This window comes from Peromyscus californicus, unplaced genomic scaffold (assembly GCF_007827085.1).
Source record: "Peromyscus californicus insignis strain IS unplaced genomic scaffold, ASM782708v3 Scaffold_15__1_contigs__length_86483966, whole genome shotgun sequence".
In the NCBI taxonomy this organism is placed as follows: domain Eukaryota; kingdom Metazoa; phylum Chordata; class Mammalia; order Rodentia; family Cricetidae; genus Peromyscus; species Peromyscus californicus.
Window position 1 is genome coordinate 72,073,897 of NW_026294447.1, and position 22,909 is coordinate 72,096,805.

At 48.9% G+C, this 22,909-nt stretch overlaps 1 protein-coding gene across 3 annotated transcripts in view; it reads left to right on the forward strand.

Annotated features, from left to right (window-relative positions):
- Positions 1-22,909, forward strand: part of Dpf3 (double PHD fingers 3) — a 297,137-nt gene that overhangs the window by 172,976 nt on the left and 101,252 nt on the right. For all 3 annotated transcript variants that reach the window (XR_008218495.1, XM_052739375.1, XM_052739376.1), the window contains exons 5-6: positions 3,257-3,352; positions 12,928-13,006. Coding sequence is in view for 2 of the 3 variants with exons in the window: in XM_052739375.1 (XP_052595335.1) it covers positions 3,257-3,352; positions 12,928-13,006 (175 nt within the window). In the remaining variant the exon portion in view is untranslated. The remainder of the gene's footprint in view (positions 1-3,256; positions 3,353-12,927; positions 13,007-22,909) is intronic.

The following is a 22,909-nucleotide window of genomic DNA, read 5'->3' on the forward strand; positions in this document are numbered from 1 at the left end:
ACTATTTAGAGTAAGAGTAGGGACAGTTATTTTCAAATGTTACCTATTTTTCAGATGTCTATGGACAGGGGCTGCCAGTATGTAACAGGGTGGTGGGGAGGGTCGGTTATGGTGTACGTCCCTCATCCTTCATTCCTACCTCCTGACTCCCACTCAGCTGTCTGAGTCCCAGCATAGGCTTTGTTTGTCAGGAACTCCCTACTCCTCCATGAATGAGTTGGGTAGACAGACTTCTGGATTCAGGGCTGCATGGCAGGAAATGTCAACGCATGGAGGTAGTATATCAGAGGCCGGTGTTTTAGACTTTCTAGAACTATAAGCTGATGTCAAGTGGGATGGAAACTCAGGGAGAAATCAGCTTGTTCCTGGACCAAGAGACCATAAGACACTTATGGACCTGCCCAATGGCCTTCACCTGTATTTTTACTTTCCAGCCCAGAATTCATGTTGTGTGAAACATTCCTTGTATTGAAATATGACAGGGACATCAGAAATGTACCGAGACACCAGAGGCAATGGTTTTCAGATACCAGCACTTGGAACTGGCTGTGATTAAATGACTTCAGGACCTGGAAGTTTGTAAGACACAGTCAACAGCAGTAGTCACAGTGGTACCCTGTGACTCATCCTACCGTTTTTATCCGAGGTGGTAGAGCATCTGATCTGGCCTTGCCTGGCTTGACTAGTGACCCCATTTTAAGGTCAGGAAGCTAAGAAGCTTGCTCTGGACCCTCGTCAACATCTCCTAGCTATGGGCCAGAAGCCATGTCCAGCAGACAAGGACATTTCTCTTTGATGTTGAAGGTTGGCCGAGCTATCTGTAAGTGCCGCGTCTCAGTTGGGGTTACTATTTCTATGATGAACCATCATGACCAAGGCTACTTCTAGAAGAAAGCACTTACTTGGGAACTTGCTTACTGTTTCAGAGGGTTAGCCTATGACCATCATGGCAGGGAGTGTGTCAGCAGGCAGGCAGGCATGGTGTTGGAGGAGTAGCTGGGAGCTTACATCCTGATCCACAGGCAGAGAGAGAGAGAGAGAGAGAGAGAGAGAGAGAGAGAGAGAGAGAGAGAGAGAGCCTGCAATGGGCTTTTGAAACCTTACAGCCCACTCCCAGAGACATACTTCCTCCAGCAAGGTCACACTTCCTAATCCTTTCTAAACAGTCCAACCACCTAGGAATGACATGTTCAAATATATGAGCCTGAGGAGGCCATTCTCACTCAAGCCGCCATATTCTATCAGTTTCTGAGAAGAAGTCATGAAACATGCTTTGTGTCCTTTAGATGGACTGGGTGACCAGCAGTCACCTAGAACATGTGACTAGAGTGGGATGTCCTGGTCACTACCTCTTTGACTTCCTGTTTTGAAGACGAGTTACAGAGGTGTTGTCCCAGAGGTCATTTGAGCAGTAATGGTGACATCAGACTGCACGGGGAGTGCACACCACTTTCTAAGCCCTTTTGTAGTTGGTGTGACTTCTGCACCACCGCCACCACCGCCACCAGCACCAGCACCAGCACCAGCACCACCACCACCACCACCAACAACAACAACTTGTAGCCCTGTGCCTAGGATTATGCTACCTCTCTGGCTTCATCTTTGACATCTTTCCCCAGGCCGTGGAGCACTGGTCACATCATAATCTTTCTTCCTGCTGGATAAACCATAGTCCTCCAACTGCTTCACCAGCTGGCCTAGAGCCTCCTCAGCCCCTCCACTCACATACCTAGTCCTCTGTCAAGCAGGCAGTGTGTCTGGGTGGCTGTCGCTCATTCTTTGCTCATCTTCCCTGCCTCCTTGCTCTTGGTCCCAGCCTCAGCCAAGTCTCCTTTGACCTTCAGATCAGGCAGAGTTCTCTGGGAGCACCCTTCCCCAGCACTGTGAACTCTTCTCTCTCACAATCATTACAACAATGGGGGTTATCCGGTTATATGTGTTATTTAAATCTGTCTTCCTTTGAGTACACTTTAAGGTCTACTCAAGGCCAGGGCTGTAGCCATTTGTTTTTAGATGGGCACAGAGCCTACACGTAGTCAGCACTGGACCCACGCTTCTAGAGCCAAAGAATTGCTAGTGTTTAGTTGGACAAGAGGAGGCTCAAAGCCGCATAGGTGAGCTCATGAAGAGCTCCTCCCACCCTGTGGGTCCCTGGCATGGACTCTACTGGGCTCCTTGGTAGCAACTGGGTTCTCTGTGCTCCTTTACCCTACCTTGGGCCTGGAGGTCCACCCTGCCCCCCTCTGCCCGCCTCTCTCCTTTCCTTCTGTGGAGGGAATGAAGCTCGCAGGTTCTGTTTGTGGTAATGCACCTGAGAAGTCTCAGCAGCGAGGGCTGCGGAATGAGTGGGAAGCGAGGCTCACCAACCCGACCTTGTTCTCTCTGGTCACGGCTCTGCTGGATGACTGACCGGTCAACTGTTTTCAGCCTCAGTTTATGTTCCTTTAAAATGGAAACTGGCTCTGGGTTGCCATGTTCTCGGGGCTATTAGAGGGGGCTATTTGAATGTATGAACTTAAAGATTGATTGTAAGTCAGGGGCTGTGATGAAAATCTATTTATCCCCTTTACCACCCGCCCCCCGCCCCCGCCCCCACACAACCCTGCCAACCCAGACAGAGTCTCACACATAACCTCGGGTGGCCTTAGATTTACTATGTAACTGAGGGTAGCCTTGAACTCCTGCTCCTCCTGTGCTGGGATTACAGGCATGTGCCACTAATATCCTGCTGAAAATTTATTTTTCTTAAAAACAACCCCACAGTGGATTAGTATGAGCAGCATGTTAAGGCTGCATTTTGGTCAGTTAGACAGGAAGTTCCTTGCTTTTATCAAGCAGGGCAGAGCTTCACAAAGGTGGAGAAGGGAGAAATGGCTTTTTATATTCTGAGGTGGCTCTTTAGAAATAAAAGAACAGGTCATATTAAAGATGGTAAGTTTGACAAGGCAACTTGGCCCCGCGTGGAAAAGCGTTCTTACGCTCTTGCCAAAAACTCTTTTTGGTGCGCGCGCGCGTGCGTGCGTGCGTGTGTGTAAAGAGTCGAGAAAGGCCAGTGTCCTGGCAAGATTTGGTTGGAAGGGGCCTGAAGGCTTGAAAGAGTACTAATTGCAAAGAGACTTCCAACTCGTAGGCAGCAGCAGCACCCTTGCTTTGCTGAAGAACAAAGTCCCCAGAATACACCCAACCTACCCTTTGATGGTTCTCACGGCTGTGTTTCATCTCTCAACTCCTGTATTTGATTTTCTTGTCATTTTAGAGGGTTTTGGAAAATGACGAAAATGTAGAAGAAGGGAATGAAGAGGAGGATTTGGAAGAGGACATTCCCAAGCGCAAGAACAGGACCAGAGGACGGGTAAGTGGAGGGGAGGCCATGAGGAATGCGTTTAGGATGCCAAGGCCTGGCAAGCCATTGGTCCCTGCTGGGGTTGATTCTAGTCCCCTCCGTACCTGAATAGACACACCTCATGGTCTTACTTGGAGACTGCTCTGAGGAAGACACTGGGGGAGCCCCAGACTGGACATGACTGGAAAGTCCAGAGCTGGCAAGAGAGAGGAGAGGAAGCAGAGGTCGATTCTGAGGGGCTTTGGCTTGGGAGAGCGGAGGGTGAGGAGAATTTTCTGAGACTGTTAAGAGAAGAGTTCTTGCCTTGCTGTCCCTGGGGTTTCCCAGAATGACGGGCTCAGGACATTTGCCAGGGGACATGCTTTCCTGCGCAGAGAGAGTAGAATCTGGTTAGGGAAGCAGGCAGGCTGTGGCTGGTGGTCCCCTGAATGGATTTTGCATGAACTTTAGAGGCATGTGGCCCTGAAATGAACAAGAAAAGGGTCAGAAGTAGGAATGGCAGAGTCACTGATGGGGAGAAAGAAAACACTGGCTAGTTCCTAAGGGAGAAGGAGCTGGCCAAGACCATGTTTTCAGATTTTTCTATTTGGTTCTCCAGGGTCTTGTTCAGCAAAGCATTCTGTGATCACCTTTGGCGATGTCCAAGGGAATCATTATAACTAGGTGGAGAGGTGGAGAGGGACCTCCATGGGGGGACTATGGCTCTTCACTGGAGATTCCATGTTTGAGGGCTCAGGGGTCTGGCTCCTATCAGCTGTAGGTAGCACCTTTCCTTTCCTATGGGTGAGAAGTCAGTCCTGTGGGCCCTGTGGGTTTGGGCCCATGGATAGTTGCTGTAAGCCTGGGTTGTGTAGACAGTAGTGCCACAGAGAGTGTCTACTGAAATTAGGCACCCAGGACCTGTGTTCAGTGATTAGGTCTGGGATCAGGCCTTGAGCTATAGGATCAGCAACTTCCCAGGTGATTGTTGCATGAAGTCTAGTGCTGGCTACCTTGTGAGCCAAGATGCTCCCCCTGTTGATAAGAGCCCTAGTTCTCAGTCTGGGTAGGCCAGCTATCCGATGGTGCAGTGTTATCCGCTGTCGCCATCTTCTTCAATTGCTAGTACTTCCACCACTTTGTCGAATGCATCCTTTTTCCTGTTTATTGTTTGTTGGCTTATGTATTTGTTTCCCACTGGAGTATTTGAAAGTAGATCCTATACATTTCATTCTGTCCCAGTGTGTATCTCTACTAGGCATTTTTATACGCAGGGCAACTATTCCTTGTTCTAATACCTACTAACTACCCTTGCCCAGTGTATTCACTCTATATATGCTGCCCTTCTGTTAATTATCTAGCAGTTGTCATATCAGATAGACTGGTAGTATTACTGTGCTTACATTCAAATAACCCTTATTATACTTATCAGTGCAATAGTAACGATACCAACAATTTGTATATGCCAAAGAGAACCCATTAATAGTTTCCTTGAAGTAAAAAAAGTAAAAGTTCTCTTCTTAAGTTTTGAGGAAAGTGTTATATGCTAAGGTTGATAAACTCTATAGTAAGAACGAACCTTCTTCCTGTGAAACTGTGAAGGAGAAAGGGATTAGTGCTACATTTGCTGTTTCACCCCAGAAGAACCAAAGTTATGGTCATGGCACATAAGTACTTGGTTAAGATGGATAAGGCATTCAACTATAGGGCTCATATAATACTCTCTGAGGTTCAGGAATCCACAGGGTGCCTTGGATCATGTTCTCTGTGGGTTGAGGAGCACTGTGGTTGCTTGGAGATTTGAATAGGTCCAGGATTTCTGTGTGTATGTGTGTATCTATTCCAAGAGGTGAGCATCCTTCCTGGGTGGTGATATGTATTTCTTATCACTTCAGGGGTGTGTGTTGCATGCTGTTCTGCTTTTAGTGGTGTTCAAACTGATCAGAATTGCTGTTGCAGCCCATTCTCTCTCTCATAATGTTCCTCACCAGGGTTTCACCTAATGGTTCCCTACAGCGGTGGATGAACTTGCTTGGCCATATTATTTCACTGTGATGTGTGTGCGACAGTGATCAAAGAAACATCTATCCCATCATTGAAGGAAGCATGGGGCAGGGGGATGGAGTTTCAGTGTCTGTCGTGAATGCCAAGAGCTGTGTACCTCCCAAGTGCTTCCACCCCTGCCCTGTCCCTGCCAGACTTTGTAGAGTACATTGTGGAAAATGGTCCTGGTACTCCTGGCATGTGTAGAAGATGGAGATTGCCGTTAACGAGTAGGGGCTGGGTGTCCTTTCTGTGGAGGTGTCAGGAGTGACAGTACCCACTGGCCCTTATAGTCACTCAAAACCAGGCAGAGTGAAGGGCTCCTGAGTGAGCCCACTCTCGAGAGCCATGATACTGTACTGGGGGCTTTAGGTTCTGCATTCTCCATTTCTAACAGTCCCTTGCAGCAGCTGCTGGCTGCACGTGGCTACCTAGCACATGCTAGTCCAGATTGGAGGGTGCTGTCAGTGTAAAATATGCACCACATTCTGATGGCTTAGGTTGAAAAAAAGAATGCAGAACACCCTCATGGTTAATTTCTATACGTTTTTAACACTAACATATTTTGTTATACTTGGTTAAAATCTTATTAAAATTAAAGCACACCTCTCATTTTATTTTTGTGGGGCTGAAGCCAGGTTTAAATGTGCTAACTAGTTGCTAACCACTGAGCTACACTCCCAGCCAGCTTTTCTCATCCCTTTTAAAAAAGCAGCTACTGGAAACCACGGCAGCACAAGTGTGCCTTGGTATTTTAGAAAGGTTAAGCAGCTTGCTCAGTGTTGCTCAATCTGGCCAGAAAGAAAGAAGGACTTGAACACAAGTCTGCTTCTCCCGTTGAGTCCCGCCTGGTCCAGGACCCTGCACGTCTAGGCTGAATGAACGAACAGAATGAGGACAGCAAGAGGCAAAGTCATATTTGAACTTCATGACTGAGCGACAGCTAATGGTTCCAGGTTATACAGCGACACTGTGGACATATCACCAGGCTGAGAGCCATGGAGGAGGCAGAGGGTGTATGAGTGAGTCTCTGGGCTGAACAAGTGTGGGAAGCTGCCTTGCCCACAGCTTTAAGCTTTTATGTGGGTTTGCAGCAGCTGCTGGAACTTTCTGGAGCAACTACACTGGGGCCTGATATCTGCCTGTGTAGTCTGGACTACAGTCTCAGTCTCACCTGGGAGCTTGTTGGGAATGCAGGAGGAGCCCGATCTCCATCCCACAGGCCATTGACAGGACCCTAGCTACTCTGGACACACGAAGGGGGCAGGGCTTCCGTAGTGAGTCTTGGCAGGACTGCCAATCTTGGCTCTACCACCTACGGCTGCCCCTTGGGTGAATCATGTAACTTCTGTGACCTGGGCCATCATTGAGTTGGGAATAATAACACATAGCCAAATTTGAGTGCCCAATGAAGGACAGATATGGAAGGATATTGTAAGCAAAGTGGATAAATTTCTGAGTTTTAATACTCTATGTTCTTGAGGGGATGAGGACAGTTCATATCCAACAATAAATAATTGTGTGTATGGTAACTTTAACCTAAAAAGTTAATGAAATTCTTGCGATTAGCCCTTGTATTATCAACCAATCAATCAAATTAGTAATTGTTGGTACACTCGTGGTACAGTCCAGTGTTTTTCAAACTTGTATGTGCACGTGAAGCCCGCAGGGTGTTGTTTAATGTCAGCACAGTAGCTGCACCTTAATCTACTTCTATCTCAGCCAGCAACTGCAACTCTGCAGTTTCCGGCCTGCTTCTCTAGCAGAGGCCTGGCCGCTCAGGCCACAGCTTGGTGACAATTCTGTTCCCGCAGGCACTGGCCCTGTCACTGCCACTAAAGGTAGCTTGAACTAAATCTCTATCCTTCTAATCATGAATAAGACTCAAGATTCAAAGGCTGGGGTGAAAACCTGCGAGCTCAGAGAGGCTGAGCAGTAACTAGTTCACCCTGTCTCCTTGCTGGCATCCATGGAAGACCCATGCTTCCCTTTTGCCCAACCAGAAAAACCTGCATCACTCCAAAGCCTGCCCTACCACTTCCTGGGTGTGTGTGTCTCCCCTGGATGCTCTTTGAGGTTCTCTGATTACTTTCTGTCAGCCAGTTGCTGACACAGCCTCCTGACCCAAGGTTAATTTTATTTAATTAATGCAAATGCAAACTCGGGGTTCACAGTGTGACTGAATATCCCCTAACACCAGGGATGTTGCCAAAGGTCAAATTCTGAAGTGGTAGTTCTGGGGTATGGGGGGCTAAGTTCTTGCCTCGAAGATAAGCTCCTGGGTGTTGCTGGTCTGAAGACCATGCATTCAATGGCAAGGTAGTAGAGCAGTGCCCTCCCCTTCCCTCTCTGCCTCAGGAAATTTTTTTTTACACCCTTAACAAATACTGACAGCCCCGCAAGGCTATTGTTCTGAGTATAACAGGTGGCATTAATCTCGCTAATGATTTGCTCTATTTGAAATTAAGACAAAATTCAGCTTATGAATGTAGCTCATGAATATACAAGTGCCCGCTGAAAGCCCTGTCAAATGTCATGTAGCCTCTGGAAAACCCCACTGTACGCTTGTAAGAAAAGGAGAACGAAGATGGCAAATGATCTTTTAGTGGCACCAGGAGAATAGCTTTTGTCAAAAAAAAAATATTTATTTTTAATTATGTGTATGTGGTCATGTGTAATGAGTGCAGGTGTCCTCAGAGGCCAGAAGAAGGTGTTAGATCTCCTTGTTGTAAAGCCAACTGTGGGTGCTGGGAACTGAACCTGGGTCCTTTGGAAGAGCAGCAAGTGCTCTTAACTGTGGAGCCATTGTCTCCAGCCTATAGGAGAAGTCTGATAGTCATCCCTGGACACTACTCAAGAGTAGCTTTTGTAGAAGAATTACCCTTGGCTGTCTTGGTTCTGGGTCTTTTTGTTATAGGAAACTCAATGTCTTTAAGCCTAAAAGAGAAGGATTTGAAACCTTGGGGCCATTATCCCAGATGTGAGTGGTCTTTGAAGATCCAGATCATAAGAGGTGACAGGGAATCAGGACTGAGGAGAATTAGGACCCCGGCAATGGCCTCTGCTTCCTCTTTCTCCTCTCTGGTACCTGGGTTCCCTAACTCCTCTGTGTACAGGACCCTAGAGCTCCTGAATTTGTGGGTCCCTACAATTCAGGTGACCAACAGAGGTCACTGCTTTCAAGCTCTAAGTCCCTTGAAGGTAGACTCTAGTGGCCTAGGTTGGAGTTAAAACAGGCTTGGTGGAGAAATTAGTTGACTCTTCCTGAGCTTACCCACTTATGGTCAGTAAGGCAGGGCCCTGTGGTACAGTCATGGCTGCCATGGCCCCCAGTGTATAAATGGGAGGCGAGCATCTTCAGGGAGGGAGGATGGGTCATTTTTGGAGGGTAGGGTTCAAATGGCTCTGTATCCAAGTATAGAAACCTGTCCTGCTGTTTCTGCTGGCTCTGGACCTGCGGGCAAGTCATGGACCCGCTCAGAACTGGTACCAACTGCCAAGACAGGGACAGCAACACCATTGGTCCAACACACAGGGTTATTACAGAACCACCTGAGCTAATATGTGTGGACGAGCTTTGTGCTGTGTACACAGCAGCATGTTAGGGGTTCATGATAAAATAGAAAGTGCCATCTTTCCCCTCAAGGATCCAAGACTCAAATTAGGGAGGTGCTAAGACTCACAATACAAAGACAACTGCAGACTTCTCATCATGTGCTAACCAAACTCGAGAACCTAGAGGATCCACATGGGCATGGAGGGGTCAGTGACTTACTGAGCACTTCCTGTGGGCTTAATGCTGTGTCATGTGGCTTGACACTCCTAACCCTCACCATCTCGACAACTGTGCTGCAGAGGGGTCCCTGTGCCCATTTTATTTATTCACTTACTTATGTATTATTGATTGAGACACAGTCTTTTTAAGTAGCCTTGGGTGGTCTGGAACTTCCTGTGTAGACCAGGTTGGTTTAAACTTGCAGTATTCCTTCCGCCTCTGTCTCCTGAGTGCTGGGGTAACAGATGTGTACCCCTACATCTGGTCTGCTGTTGTCCATTTTATAAGTGAGTAAGTTAAGGCTTAGAGGGGTAGCTCGTTCTATGACACATAGCTGGTGCTACCTGTTATTTGGATATGGCTCAAGTGTCCCCGAGACTTCATGTGCTGAAACTTAAAGCCCTTTGTGAGATGTTAAGAAGGCAGAAATTGGATGGCTGTGGTATTTAGAAGGGGCCTTTGGAAAGTGACTAGGCTTATTAGGTAAGGTCAGGGTAGAGCTTCCTGATTGGGCCCTAGGGGTCAATAAGAAAAGGGAGAAGGACTGAAAGAGACACACATGAGGCCCTGTTTCTTGCCATGTGGTGCTCTGTGTTGCCTATGGATTTTGGTAGCAAGGATATCACTATATGAGTCCCTTACATGTTACACCTCCTGATCCATGAACCAAACTAAACCCCTTTTCCTTATGAGAGTACCTACCTCAGGCTTTTTGTTATAGTAACGAACATCTGACTAATACAACTGGAATTTCAGTTTAGTTCCATCAGACTTCAAAACAGTGCTGGTTTTACTCTGCAGTGTATCAAGAGGAAGATTTTTGGAGGAGTGGGATGCTGGCAGGGCTGAATGTAGATAGGCTATGGATGGCATGGCAGAGGCAATCATAAAAGGAACAACCATGAAAACAAAAATGTAGACACAGCAGAGCCTGGGGTGAGACCGTTGGGTTGGTGGTAGGCTGCCATTGGCTAGGTAAGTGTGTCATAGCGGGCAATGGACGAGCGTGAGTGAATAAATGACCTTGAGCTTCCACCTCTCATCACTTCTGGCCAGGTGGTCATGCAGGATGGGTTAGGCTGGGCAGTGGGGAGGTAGAGCCCCAGCTGGGAGCTTTCCTGGGGAGCTCAGGATCAGCTGATGGTCTTTGAGGGAAGAAACTAGCATTGGGATACAGATGAAGAAGAACAGCAATGGCCGACTCACTGCCTGATGGATTGGTGTAATGATCTGGCATGTACTCGGTTCCAAGAATACTGGTGGCCCAGACAGGACTCGACCTCTCATGGGACAGATAGAAGAAAATCAACAAATAAACTAACACATGATCAATGTAGAGCCAGATAACAACACTGCTGTGAAAAAAAAAAATAAAAGCAGAGGCAAAGAAAGAGAATGAAAGAATGCAAGTGGACATGGGTGGGCTAGGGAGGGCTTCCTGGAGGAAGCGGCATTTGAGCAGGACACATAGGATTCTCAGTTGTCAAGTCTTCCAGGAGATCAAGAATTCCCTTGCCTTAGGAGAACCCCACATGCATTGCCTCAGAAGCCCTAGAGCCTTTATCTCGGTTTGGCAAGACCAATGCATGGGGAGTGTGGGAGCATGCAGCCTCCCTGCTGGTCAGCCCAGCAGCAAGGGGAGGGAGCCTGGCTCTCAGGCGCTGCTCTTTCCCTCTGCTGGCTCCCTCAGGAGCCCCAGGTGCTCCTGTCCTGCCTGCCCCCTCATCTCCTGCCTTGACATGTGGCCAGTCTCGCAGAGCCCTTCCGGGGGCGGCGTTTGCTGTGCCTCATCATTCTGCTTGACTTGCTTTTACCTGCTCCAAGGGGCTGTGACAGGGCTGCCGGCTGGGCATGTCAAGCTGTCCCTGGCTTCACTGAGAAGGTGTGGGGAGGGCCAGGGCGACCACCCTCAGCATCCTAGACACGGTGTCTGTCAGTGCCTAGGGGGTGATGGCCAGTGCTCATAGCTCCTCCTGGGGTTAGTTCTGAGTAATGAGGGCATGGAGAGGAGGAGGAGGAGGAGGAGGAGGAGGAGGAGGAGGAGGAGGAGGAGGAGGAGAAAATGGAGGAGAGTAATAACTTCAATTGATTATCCATAGCAGGGGTGGGGGCAGGGAGGCAGCCACAAGGAGGGAGGTGGAATTTTTCTTCTTCTTCTTCTTCTTCTTCTTCTTCTTCTTCTTCTTCTTCTTCTTCTTCTTCTTCTTCTTCTTCTTCTTCTTCTTCTTCTTCTTCTTCTTCTGAAAAAGACAAGCTGAGGAGATGGTAAAAGGACTTGTTTGGCCGGTGGAATTGATTGTGAAGTGCGTGTATTTGGAGAGTGAGTGCCACAGACCTGGAGAGTGGGCCTGTCTCCGGTGAAGTCTCCAGTAAGATATGGATACTTCTATTTGTGAGTGTGTATGTGTGGGAGAATCTATCCCAGGCCCTTTCACCATGAATCCGTGGGCCCCACTTCTCTAGAGTGGGGTCTTGAGCCTGCACCCTAGACTTCTGTCCTGTCATGCCCCTCTCCTGCTGACCGTTTCCTCTCTGTCCCTGAAGATCAGACCACAGCCAGCCCTTACCATGGCTGGGAGTTTACTGCTACTCATTAGCAGTGAATGACCCAGAGGAGGCTAAGGTGCCACAGAAAGGCCGGCCTGGGGCTTACAGTAGCTTATAAATAAGCCTTGCTGCTTTCTGGTGCCGCTGTTTGGGGATGCAGGGCTGCTGGCAGCCTTTCAGGCTGGTCTCTCCTATGACTGGAGTCTAGCTCCTTCTGCCAGTGTCCCCTCCCCCCGGTCACGTGATTCACCCAGGAAGACACACAGGGCTCTGGTAGGTATCAGGAATCCAGCTCCATTTGACCTTGAAAGGTTAATGTCTTAGCTCCTGGCTGGAGGCTTGAGGTAGACCACATACAGGAGCCCTGCCTGAAGCAGCCCTACTGGGAAGGTCAGACATGGAGGAGGCTGGGCTCCTGAGGCCTTTAGGGCAGGCAGCTGTGGGCTCAGGAACTTGGGGTGACGCTGTACTTATTCTCCCTGCCCCCCTATCCCCAGTGTGCTCATCAGGAGAGCAGCATGATGTACTTATTCTCCACTGTGTGGTGGCGCGGTAGAGGCACCCTGTTCGATGGCCACAGGACCGCATTGGTTAGACTCCTGTTGCTGTGCTTTAGGAGCTCATGGCTTCAGAGGGGTCAGCCACGGTTGGCTTTCTCCATCGCTATGGGTCTGTGGGGGAGTCTGAACCTCCCAGTGGCAAGAGTATATGACTGCACAAGAGTATATGGCAGGAAGAAGGATGCCCAGGTCAAGTATAACCTTTAAAGATGTGCCCCCCCCCATGCTTGCCCTTCCAGTCTGGCTCCGCCTCCTAAGGTCTCCATCACCCCCAAGAATAATGCCACTAGCTGGGCATTTTCATACTCAGGCCATGACACCGCCGTTCAGTCACACATCCTGTTTATGTTCCTGCTCCGCATTTAGTAGATGAATGATGTTGGGAAAGTTACTCCGCCTCTCTGTTGCCTCGGTCCCCTCACCTATACAAGGGGACCACTATTATACCTTCCTCTTGGAGTTATTATGAAAACAATGGGACAAACGAGCCAGGTGAGTAGCTGAGTGATTTGGGACAAGTTACCTCATCCCCTGGGTCTCCGTTTTCTTGCTTGTAAAGCAGAGTTGGCATGGGAACAGAGGCTGTGATGCAGGTGATTCACTCGGGCCCTAAAGAGTGTATGCCCATGAGCTGAGTGGCTGTCACAATAACAAGTGTCCCGTACTCAATGTCTCCTCAGGCTCGTGGCTCTGCAGGTGGCAGGAGGAGACATGATGCCGCTTCTCAGGAAGACCATGACAAACCCTACGTCTGTGACAGTAAGTACCTGGTGTGCTGTCTCAGCCCAGTCTCCCTATGCTGCCTTGGCAGCCGCCCGCCAGCTCTGGGCCGCACCAGGCTTTTCTGCTTCCAGCTCTGTGTGGTCACATTCCCCGCTTTTGTTATGGCCTTGGCGGGGCTCTGGGCACAGGGGATAGCCTGGAAGGGGACTACTCCACCTCTTGCACTGCCCTTCAGGATCTCCTTCCTGGCTTTCCTCCTACGTTCTCTCATGGTCTCTTTCAAGATTCATCGTCTGCATCTTTCTCCAGTCCAGAATCACAAACAAAAGTGTAGCCCCAAACTCTCTGACAAAGGTTCTTGGCTTCTGCCACGTTCCATTGGTTTTTCCTCTGGTTCCCTTTCTCTCTCCCCATCTCCTGTCCCAGGCAGGGCTGCTGCTGAATCTTTCCGTGACGATGGCTTGCTTTAACAAATGGCCCTCGATTCACGCCCACCGTTCCTTTCCTGATTCAAAAACATCTTTTGGAAGAACGATTACCTGGCTCCGGGGTTAGAGCCTGAGGTTAGACGTAGTGTAGAGGCCAAGGGAGGCCGTAAAGAGGGACTGTGGTCACCGAGAAGACAGAAGCTTTCTTTTTTCTCACATGCCGGGGTATGGTGTGGTAGGCTCCACAGCCTTGTCCTGTTGTCCGCCATTCTATTGGGCATTTCCTGCTCACTCCATGGCAAGACTAGACATCAATGCCACATGCCCAGGGGTCTTCCTTCCCCCTCTTGTCTGCTCTCAAAACCCAGAGCTTGGTCACCAGGACCAGGCTGCTCTGAGAACAGCAGGAAGCTAGACAAGGCAGGACCTGGCATGGCGGTCTCTCTGGGTGCTTCTCCATCTTGTCAGGCCTGCAGCTCTGTAGAGGCAAAGAAAGCCTGGGGATAGGACATCAGGAGCACAATGGGGTGGTACCTTTTCCCTATCCTTGACTTCAAAGATGTTCTGTTCCCTGTGGGGATGACATTTGGTGGGACAACATTTTGCTAGAACTCAAACTCCAAGACTCATTTGGCTGCTCAATACACCATGCAGATGAGATTCCTGAGACATCTGCAGGTCATATCACCATCCTCAAGCAACTGTGTTCCAGGAAGAGAAGGGAGCAGGGCCTGGGGTCTGGTGCCTTTTGGCAGAAGGTGCCTGCTTTGGTCTGGGCCTTACTTCCTGGATGTCATTTAGTTGTGTCCTGATGTGTGAACAGTCCAAGCATGCTGGTCCTTGGGAGACTGGGCAGTGGGTGGGATTTCCAGCTGTGTACAGCACCCCACTAAGAGGGCCAGCAGCTGTTTTGAAGCAGAGACATGGCTGCTCCATTTCTCTTTTAAAAAGCTGTTTCCCATTATGTGACTCTCTGCTGCTGGAGATAGTGGGATTAGCTTTTCACTCTATTTCTGTAACTTCAAAAGAGTTCCTATTGCATTGATTGGTGACTGATTGTGTATCCGTGTGTGGGGTGCATGCATGCAATGGCTTGTGTGGAGGTCGGAGGACAGCTTGTAGGAGTTGGTTCTCTCCTTCCACCTGTGGGTTCCAGAGATAGAACTCAGGTCCCCAGGCTTGGTGTTCAAATGTACTTACCTGCTAAGCCATCTCCCTGGCTCTCTTTCTAGAATTTTCATGGGATTCCATGTCTCATGTATTTCTAGACACACTCTTGATGATCTTTTTTTCTTGCTTCAGTCTCCCCCCCCATTCTTTTCTGCCCTCCTCTTTCTCTGACGTCTGTGTCCCAGTGTATCACCTCTATGAAGCATCCTTTACGAGTGCCCTCTTGCCTGGCTCCTGGCTCTCCTCTTCCCGCACAGAGCCTTTGTATCAGCCTCCTTCCTCCTAGCTCCTGCTCTGCGCTTCCAGCAGACTCTCTCTTCCAAACCTCCCAGCTCTGCTTAGGGGCTCTTGGTGTCCTTGGCTGCTTTCTGCTACCCTCCCCAAAGGGTCACTTCCTCCCCATTTCCCCTGAAGAAGGTCTTGGGAGGACTCATGATAGGATGGCACCAGCTTTCCGGAAGTCTCAGCAGCTGCTTCCTTGGCTCTGCCCACCTATGTACTGACTCCCTCTGCAAAGCAAGGTCCGTTGCAGTCTGCCCGTCTTCATTCTGACTCTCTCAGGACATTGTGTGACAGCTTGGTGATTAATAGACTTTATTTTTATCTGGTGCCCTTCAGACAGGTGATCCCTAGGGGTAGAAGTGACCTTTGGAGAGGTCATGAAGCCCACCCCCCCCACCCCTCAGCTGGACAAGGAATGCTTTTAATAATCTCTAATGCATCCTAACTAGGGAGGTGTCCTGTCGCCCTCCTTCAGCATCCCCAGGGATGGTGTTACCACTAGCCCTTTCCCCCACCATTCCAGCTGTGCTTCCCTCCAGCTGTGCTTCCCAGGACTGTTTTCCTTAAAGGGAGCTGGAACCATTCTCTCTGCATCCCCTTGTCTTTTGTGTCTCCTTCCCAGCAGAGAGGCGTGCTCAGCATTTTGGTCTAGCATCTGCTGAATTCTTGGATGAACTAGGGTCTGTCTTACTCCATAATCTCGGTGACATCCTGCTCTGAATTCCCTTCCGGGTCTATATTTAAGCACTTCTACCAGAAGTAGCATCAAAGCCAAGTAGCTCAAAGAGCAGACATTTTCTTGTTTGATTTATACACCAGCTCCTGGAACAACCCACATTTTCAGAGACTACCCAACTGCTTTGTGCACACCTAACCACTTCCCAGTCAGTTCCTATCTGTCCAGCACCAGGGTCTCTCCAGGTGTAGAATCTTTCTCCTGAGGCATTTGATTATCTTTCTTTCCATAAATCACTCTGCATTTGGCCCCATTGAATCTCAATAAACAGATACAATAATGTGTGACTTCAATATACAAGATTCAATAAAGGCAAATTTAAAGACATTGCCCAGTAGTTAAATTCCATTCTCCACAGACTTGCAATCCCTGCCATTTTTGTATCATCTGTGGTTTGATTTGCATAATTCCACTCCATCTTTGGAGTTATTTATGAAAACATTAGGTCACCTTGGACCCCAAACACCTCTCTGTGGATTTATGTGGGTTGGTAATAGCCATTTTTTTTCAGATGCAGCTGTGTTTAACCCTCCCTGGTATGTGTTCTTGGATGAGGTCGATGCCTTTTGATGTTGTTGGTTCAGACTTCCTTTACACAATGGGTAGTTGAAATGTTACCTTGGTGGATAACTTCAGATCATAGAGGTTTACTTTCTGCCTTTTACTCAGCCATTGGATTTATTTCATCTCAGAAATATTAAATCATCTAAATATAATTTATTTTTTTCACTCAATCTATGGTGTGCACATGAATACTTCATTTTCTAGCAAGTAACCAATTTCTATTAATTATCTTGAAATTTTACTGAGTTGAAGGCTTGAAGTTCAGTTCCTTCACTTTCTGTCTTTTGTCTCAGGAAAGGTGTTCATTATCTTAAAACAAAGAACAGAAATGGGCTTTGTGGGGAGTCTGTTGGTATTTGTGGATCTTGACCACCTGCGCAGAAATGACCAAGACACTCATGAAAATGCAGATTCCAGGGTCTACATGGCAGACTTCCTCCATCAGAATCACAGGGGCTGGCCTGGAGCCCACATGTTTCCTGCGTGTTTCAGGGAATTCATAAGTATGTTGATGTTTGAGGATGCCTGGTTTTCCTCATTCCAATGTGAAAGCCTTGACCATCCAGCCCTTTTACTGCCCCCTGCCTGGATCTCTCTCTCTCTCTCTCTCTCTCTCTCTCTCTCTCTCAGATGTATATGTATGTGTTACATGTGCACATATGAGCATGGCTGCATGCACATGTGGAAAGCAGAGAAGGATATCAGATACTCTGCTTTATTCCTTTCTGCCAGGATCCATCTCTCACCGAGCCTGGAGCCAGGCTGGCAGCCAGCAGGCCCCAGCAACTCTCCCATTTCCAAGCCCGTATTGTGCTGGGGTTCTAGATGCCCATCCTGCCACAGTATTTTCCATGGGTGGTGGGATCAGGACTCAGGCCCTTATTCTTGTGTATCTTTTACCCACTGAACCATCTTCTCAGCTCCCAGGCCTAGAAATCTCATGGCTCCAGGATTCTCTAAGCAGTCGGCCACTGGCTTGCCTCACTGTTTTAGTTGGCTTCCTTCACATCTTTCCTTGGAAATTCTTTCAGCAATGGTAAAGCTCAGTCATCCACCCTAAACACAACACTCCTGCACCTGATTTTAATTTATTCGGGAGCATAAAGCCCTAATAGTACCATTATCACCTGGTCTAGCTGGGGTGTTAAGTGGGGACAGACGTGGAGGGAATCCTCGGGTGTGGGCTCCTGGGATATGTTCAGAGTCATTGCCTGAGTCACTCAGCCTTGGCCTAAGAGCTTCCGGTTCTGAATCGCTCTGTAGCACCTTTGTCGTCAGGGAAGACTCCCAAGGAGAGACCTACTTTCATATTTTTTTTTGTTCAAGGAGCATGACAGAGAAGAAAATGGCGATGATTGAGAACATTTAGTCTCTACATGGTAGGCGTTCTGAGAGGAACAAGAAAGACCCTGAGTTACAGTGACAATCTTATTAGTGCGTACCTACAGCATTCAGAGTGGTGTGCTCGGCATTTTGTCAAGACTGTCTCCACAAACCCCAACAGTAACCCTCAGCCACAGAGACAGCTGGCCTCACTTTTCTGGGAAGAAACAGAGGGCTCAGAGAGGTGAAGGGACTTCCCCAGGTCACACAGCTGGTCAACAGTCACCCCAAGAGATGAACCCTACTTCCTTAAGCTCTAGAAACAGCACAGTTCTAGGTTTGGTTTAGTCTAGGTCTGGTTTAGAGTGTCCTCCTCCTACTGTGGAGTTCTCCCAAGAGCTGAGGGAAACATTGTTTTAGAAATTAGTTAACAAGCACTCTTCTTTATGAGGCAGGACCCTGTGTGCTCCTAATGGGCGGCTTCTAGTATCAGATTGGCAGGCTTGAGTCAGGTAGTAATTGTAATTGGATGGATAGCACAATTCCTAGGCTTTTACATTGAAACCTGTTAAAATCACACCACGCTAGAGCATTACTGTATGTTAGTGACAAGTCTGAGTGTGACTCACCTCTGAGTCACACCTGGTGTTGACACATCGGGAAGGTCCACTCAGCACCAATTCTCCTGTCAGGAGGATCTTTGTCCCAGTGTCCCAGCCCTGTAGACAAGGTCTGCAGCTTTTTAATGTCCATGCCACAGGGTGATCTCTCTCTTAGAAACCCAGCTGGAGGTACCTCTTACCTAGTGTTCCCTCCTTACTGTGATTAAAAATACCGAACTGAAGCTTCTTAAGGAGCAAGGATTTACTTTGGCTCCTGCTTTGGAAGCTTATAGTCAGTCCATCATGGCGGGCAAGGCATGAAACTGTTCATGTTGTCTTGAGAAATGTGGCAGCGGGCACAAGAGCCTGCTTGCCCACAGCTTAGCAGACCAGGGAACAGAGTGTGGGTGGAAAGCGCGCCAAGCTATAACTTATCAGATCTGCTGCCCCAGTGACCCACTTTATTGTAAAGGGTCCACATTTCCCCCAAACAGTGCCACCAGCTTGGGGACCAAGTGTTCAGTGAGGTGGGATTGGGTGGAGGGAGCCTTTCCCATTCAAACCGTAATGGGGTGCAACCGTGTCTATATGGGCCAGGTCAGAGGAAGGTCGGGGATCTCTGCCTGCTCTGACCCTCTGCCTTCTGCCGTATTTATTCTGGAGGGAGAAGGGGATAGGGTGAAGAGGGTCTCTGTTCAGTTCTGTTAGTGACTGTGACACTTCCTCCTTGTGGTCTCTCAGAGCTCTGGGGCTCCCTCACCAGCTCCCCTGCCCTGTGGGTTCCCTTCCTCCCACACAGCAGCCTCACATGAGGCTGTCTGCCCAAACCAGATGTCTCGGGAACAGAAAGGAGGAGTACATGGTGAGGGGGACATCAGGGGGGCTATGCCGTGGGTCGGAGGAGCTGTGGGGTGGGTGACTGGTGAGATGGGCAGCCATAGGGGTCCTGGGAAGTCCGCTTTCCCTCAGCTCCCTTCAGATCACCGTGGTTTCCTTTAACCTGTGGGTAGCAGGGAGATTCAGAGGACTATTTCTTCCTTATTAAAATTTCCTTTGGAGGGCACAAAGGCCTGCATTCTCTGAGGCTCATGGGTTTTGTGCTTCAAACCGTGGCAGGAAAAAAAAATAAAAAAGAAGTCAATGACTTGGCCTTCAGGCTTGCTGCCCTCGTGCAGTGGCTGGCCCATCACTCAGTTGTCTCGGGCTGTTGTCTTGCAGATCCTTGGATATGTGTGTGTGTGAGGGGGTGGCAGAGGAGCCTCAGTGCCCCAGAAACTTGATTTGTGGAGCAGGGCCTGTGGGAGGGATTGATCACGGGGAGATGGAATGCATTTGTCCTCACAAAACGGGGCCAGTTTAAATATGTAAATGCCACTGTATCACGGACATAGGACATAGGTGGCAGTGGTGTCCCTGCGGGGGCTGGCCAGAGGCAGGGTGGGAAGTTTCTCTTTGATGCCCACCCTCCACCTTGCCTGCCTGTTTTCTCTGCCCTGCTGCTTGGCCCTGGCCTTCCTGCTCTCAGATGCCCTCACCTTACGCATTCTCCCCTCTAGGCGGGCCGCTATAGCCACTGGTGCCTTCTGGAATTGCTTTCTCATCCGAAGGGACCTTTCGATCCATGATGCTAAGAGGTCCTTTTCACTTCTGAAAGCAACTGTTTTCTATGGAACTAGTATTTGTGCAGGAAAACAGAGGCTGTGGATAAGTCAAAAAGGGGAAAATAAACCAGCTGTCTGTCAGCTTAGTTCTCAAAGGGGACTGAGTCTGAAGTTTTTACAGGATTCTCTGGGATTTATTCCCTCCCTCCCCACCTCTCCTCTCACCTTCCACTCACCAGTGCAAGTGAATAAGATTTTTCCATGTCAACAGATACGTTTCTATGGCAGCCATTCCAGGGCTACATAGCATTCCACAACATGGACATGCCACAGCTTGTGTGCGGTCAGTAGTCAATTTGCTAAATGCTCAGTTCAGAATTTGTCCCCTACTAACAACATGGCGGCTATTTCTCCACACAGTTTTGTCTTTTTTTTTTCTTAGCAGATATTAGTTGTATATAATAATGGTTTCATTATGGCACTTTTCACAAGGGAATATAATGTATTTTGATCATGCCCATCTCCTATTACCCTCTCTTGTCCCCCTGCTCCTCCCGTGGGTCCATTTTTCTCTTTCCAACTAACCTCTCTTCTACTTTCATATCATTTATTCATCTTTATTTATATTTGCTGACCCAATGAGTTTAATTAGGGTTGCCAACGTGAGCCCTGGTAAGGGGTCATTTACAGGAGCACGGTCATCTTCCAGTGCCATGCCATTAAAGAAATATCTCCCCTTTCCCCAGTAGTGGCCAGTAGCTCCATAGGGAGGGGTGGGTTCCCATGAGCTCCACCTCCACCCACGATGGAATGGTAACGGGCCCAGTCTTTGTATAATGTCTTATTGCTTCCTCGAAGTGGAACTGAGGTCCAAGGGCGTGGTGCACGTCACGGTGCGGGGTGTGGCCTATGCCAGGCGAGAGAGCTGGGGAAGGACAGCGCCCCGACCAGGAATGAAATGACTGAAGCCATGCTGTGGCTCTGCCACTTGCTGTCTGGGACTTGGAGAAGATGACTTCTTTTGGGTGTCATGTCCTCTGTGTGCATCGGGAAGGGCACCTAACTGTGATGACACCCGATATGGTTGGAGAAATATTTCTCCTGCCTCCATTTCCTCTTAGTATACCTGAGTAGACCAGGCTTGTCATACAAGGAAAGATTTAGTTGAGCAGACACTAGGTGCTCTAGGGGCCAAAGGAGAACTAAGTGTGTGTGTGCGTGTGTGTGTGTGTGTGTGTGTGTGTGTGTGTGTGTGTGTGTGTGTGTGTTGGTGGGATATGGTGTGGTCAGAGGACATACCCTGAGGCCGGTCTGATTTAAAGAAGCACAGAGTGAATGGACTCCTGTCTCCAGGCACAAGGAGAGTTTATGTATAGGCGTGGAGAGAGGTCGTAACAGCAAAGGTTTCTGACTTAGGTTATGCGTTTGGAATGTTCTATGGGTTTCCCCTTTATGAGCTGTTTCATTCTCACAGCAGGGTCATGAGATAGGAACTGTGGTCATCTCTGTCTTCTAGACAAAGACTGGGGAGCAGATGCCCATGGGCATTGGAAGATGCCCATGCTCCTGTAAATAACTCCCAGGGTCACACAGGGAATAAATGGGGAGGTGGAACTTCACTGTAGCTGTGGCTGTCTTCCCATCCCTCCTTCCACAGTCGTGGATGCTTTCTATACGGACATTGAGTGTGCCTCCCACGAGGCTCCCTCTTAAACTGTGTGGTCACGGTTTGCCTGTGTGTTTGTTTTCTCGGTCTAGACGGTGTACCATCTGGGGGCAAGGACCATGTCGTAGGCCATTGGCACTGTATCCCTAGCACAGTGCTAATCCCAAACCCTTGATGAATGGCTGGGGCAGGGATCATGCTAGGAATGGAGACCAACTCCTTTGTCCAGTGCAGAGTGTGCAGTAGGGTGACAAGTGTCTAAGCAGGAGAGGCTTACGGAGACACTACCCTAGGCTTGTCCAGAGGGTAACTGCATTGTTAGTCTATAGGATTATTTAGGTGAAATCCCTGAAGCCTGGGCTGGGGTATCTTCCCAATCACATAGAAGAAGATGAGCAGCCTAGATGAGAGCAGGAACAAAATGAATGCAGTAAACAAGGCAGGCCTCGTGATGGAAAACCCACAGGGGGGGTGGGGATGGTTCAGCTGGTAAAGCATCTGCCTTGGAAATATGAGGGCTTGAGTCTGATCCCCAGAACCCTCAGAAAAAAAAAAGCCAGGCGTGGTGCACAAGCTCGAAATCCTAGGGCTGGAGAGGTAGAGATGGGAAGATCCCCCGCTTTTGCTGGCCCGGTAAGCCTGGCCTGCTTGGCAAGTTCCAGGCCAGTCAGAGACCCTGTCTCCCAAATAAATGGATGGTGCTTGAGGAATGATAGTAGAGATTATTTTCTGGGTTCCATAAGTACACACACACACACACACACACACACACACACACACACACACGAGAGAGAGAGAGAGAGAGAGAGAGAGAGAGAGAGAGAGAGAGAGAGAGAGAGAGAGAGAGGAGAGAGAGAGACAGAGACAGACAGACAGACAGACAGACAGACAGAAAAGGAGACAGAGACTGGGGGCAGGGAGGAGAGAGAGAAGGAACCCCACAGAACCTGGCTATGGTAGAGAGCATGATAGGTGTTTAAGTGTGGAGAGAGAGGCACTGAGGACTGCTAGCATCTTGGGCTTGAGTCACTGAGACATGAAGGGAGGCTTAACTGGAACCTTCTGAGAGGAGAAGGATATTTGGAGAGTGATGAAACTTTGCCACGAAAGCTGGGGAAGTGTCAGGAGGCGCAGGCAGGAAGTCTTTTTTTTTTTCTTTTTATTAATTAAATTTTGTCATTTATTTTACATCCTGACCACAGTTTGCCCTCCCTCCTCTCCTTCCATTCTGCCCCCAGCTGTCTCCCCTCTGCCCTCCCCCACATCCATCCTCCTCTGTTTCTGTTCAGAAAGGGGCAGGCCTCCCATGGGTGTCAGCAAAGCATGGCACATCAAGTTGAGGTAGGACCAAGTTTCTCCCTTTGTATTGAGGCTGGGCGAGGCAACCCAGTATGGGGAATAGGTTCCTAAAAGCCAGCCTAAGTATTAGGGACAAGCCCTGATCCCACTGCTAGAAGTCCCACAAATAGACCAAACTACACAACTGTAACCAATACGTAGAAGGCCTAGGTCGGTCCCATGCAGGCTCCCTAGCTGTCTGTCCAGAGTCTGTGAGCTCCTATGAGCC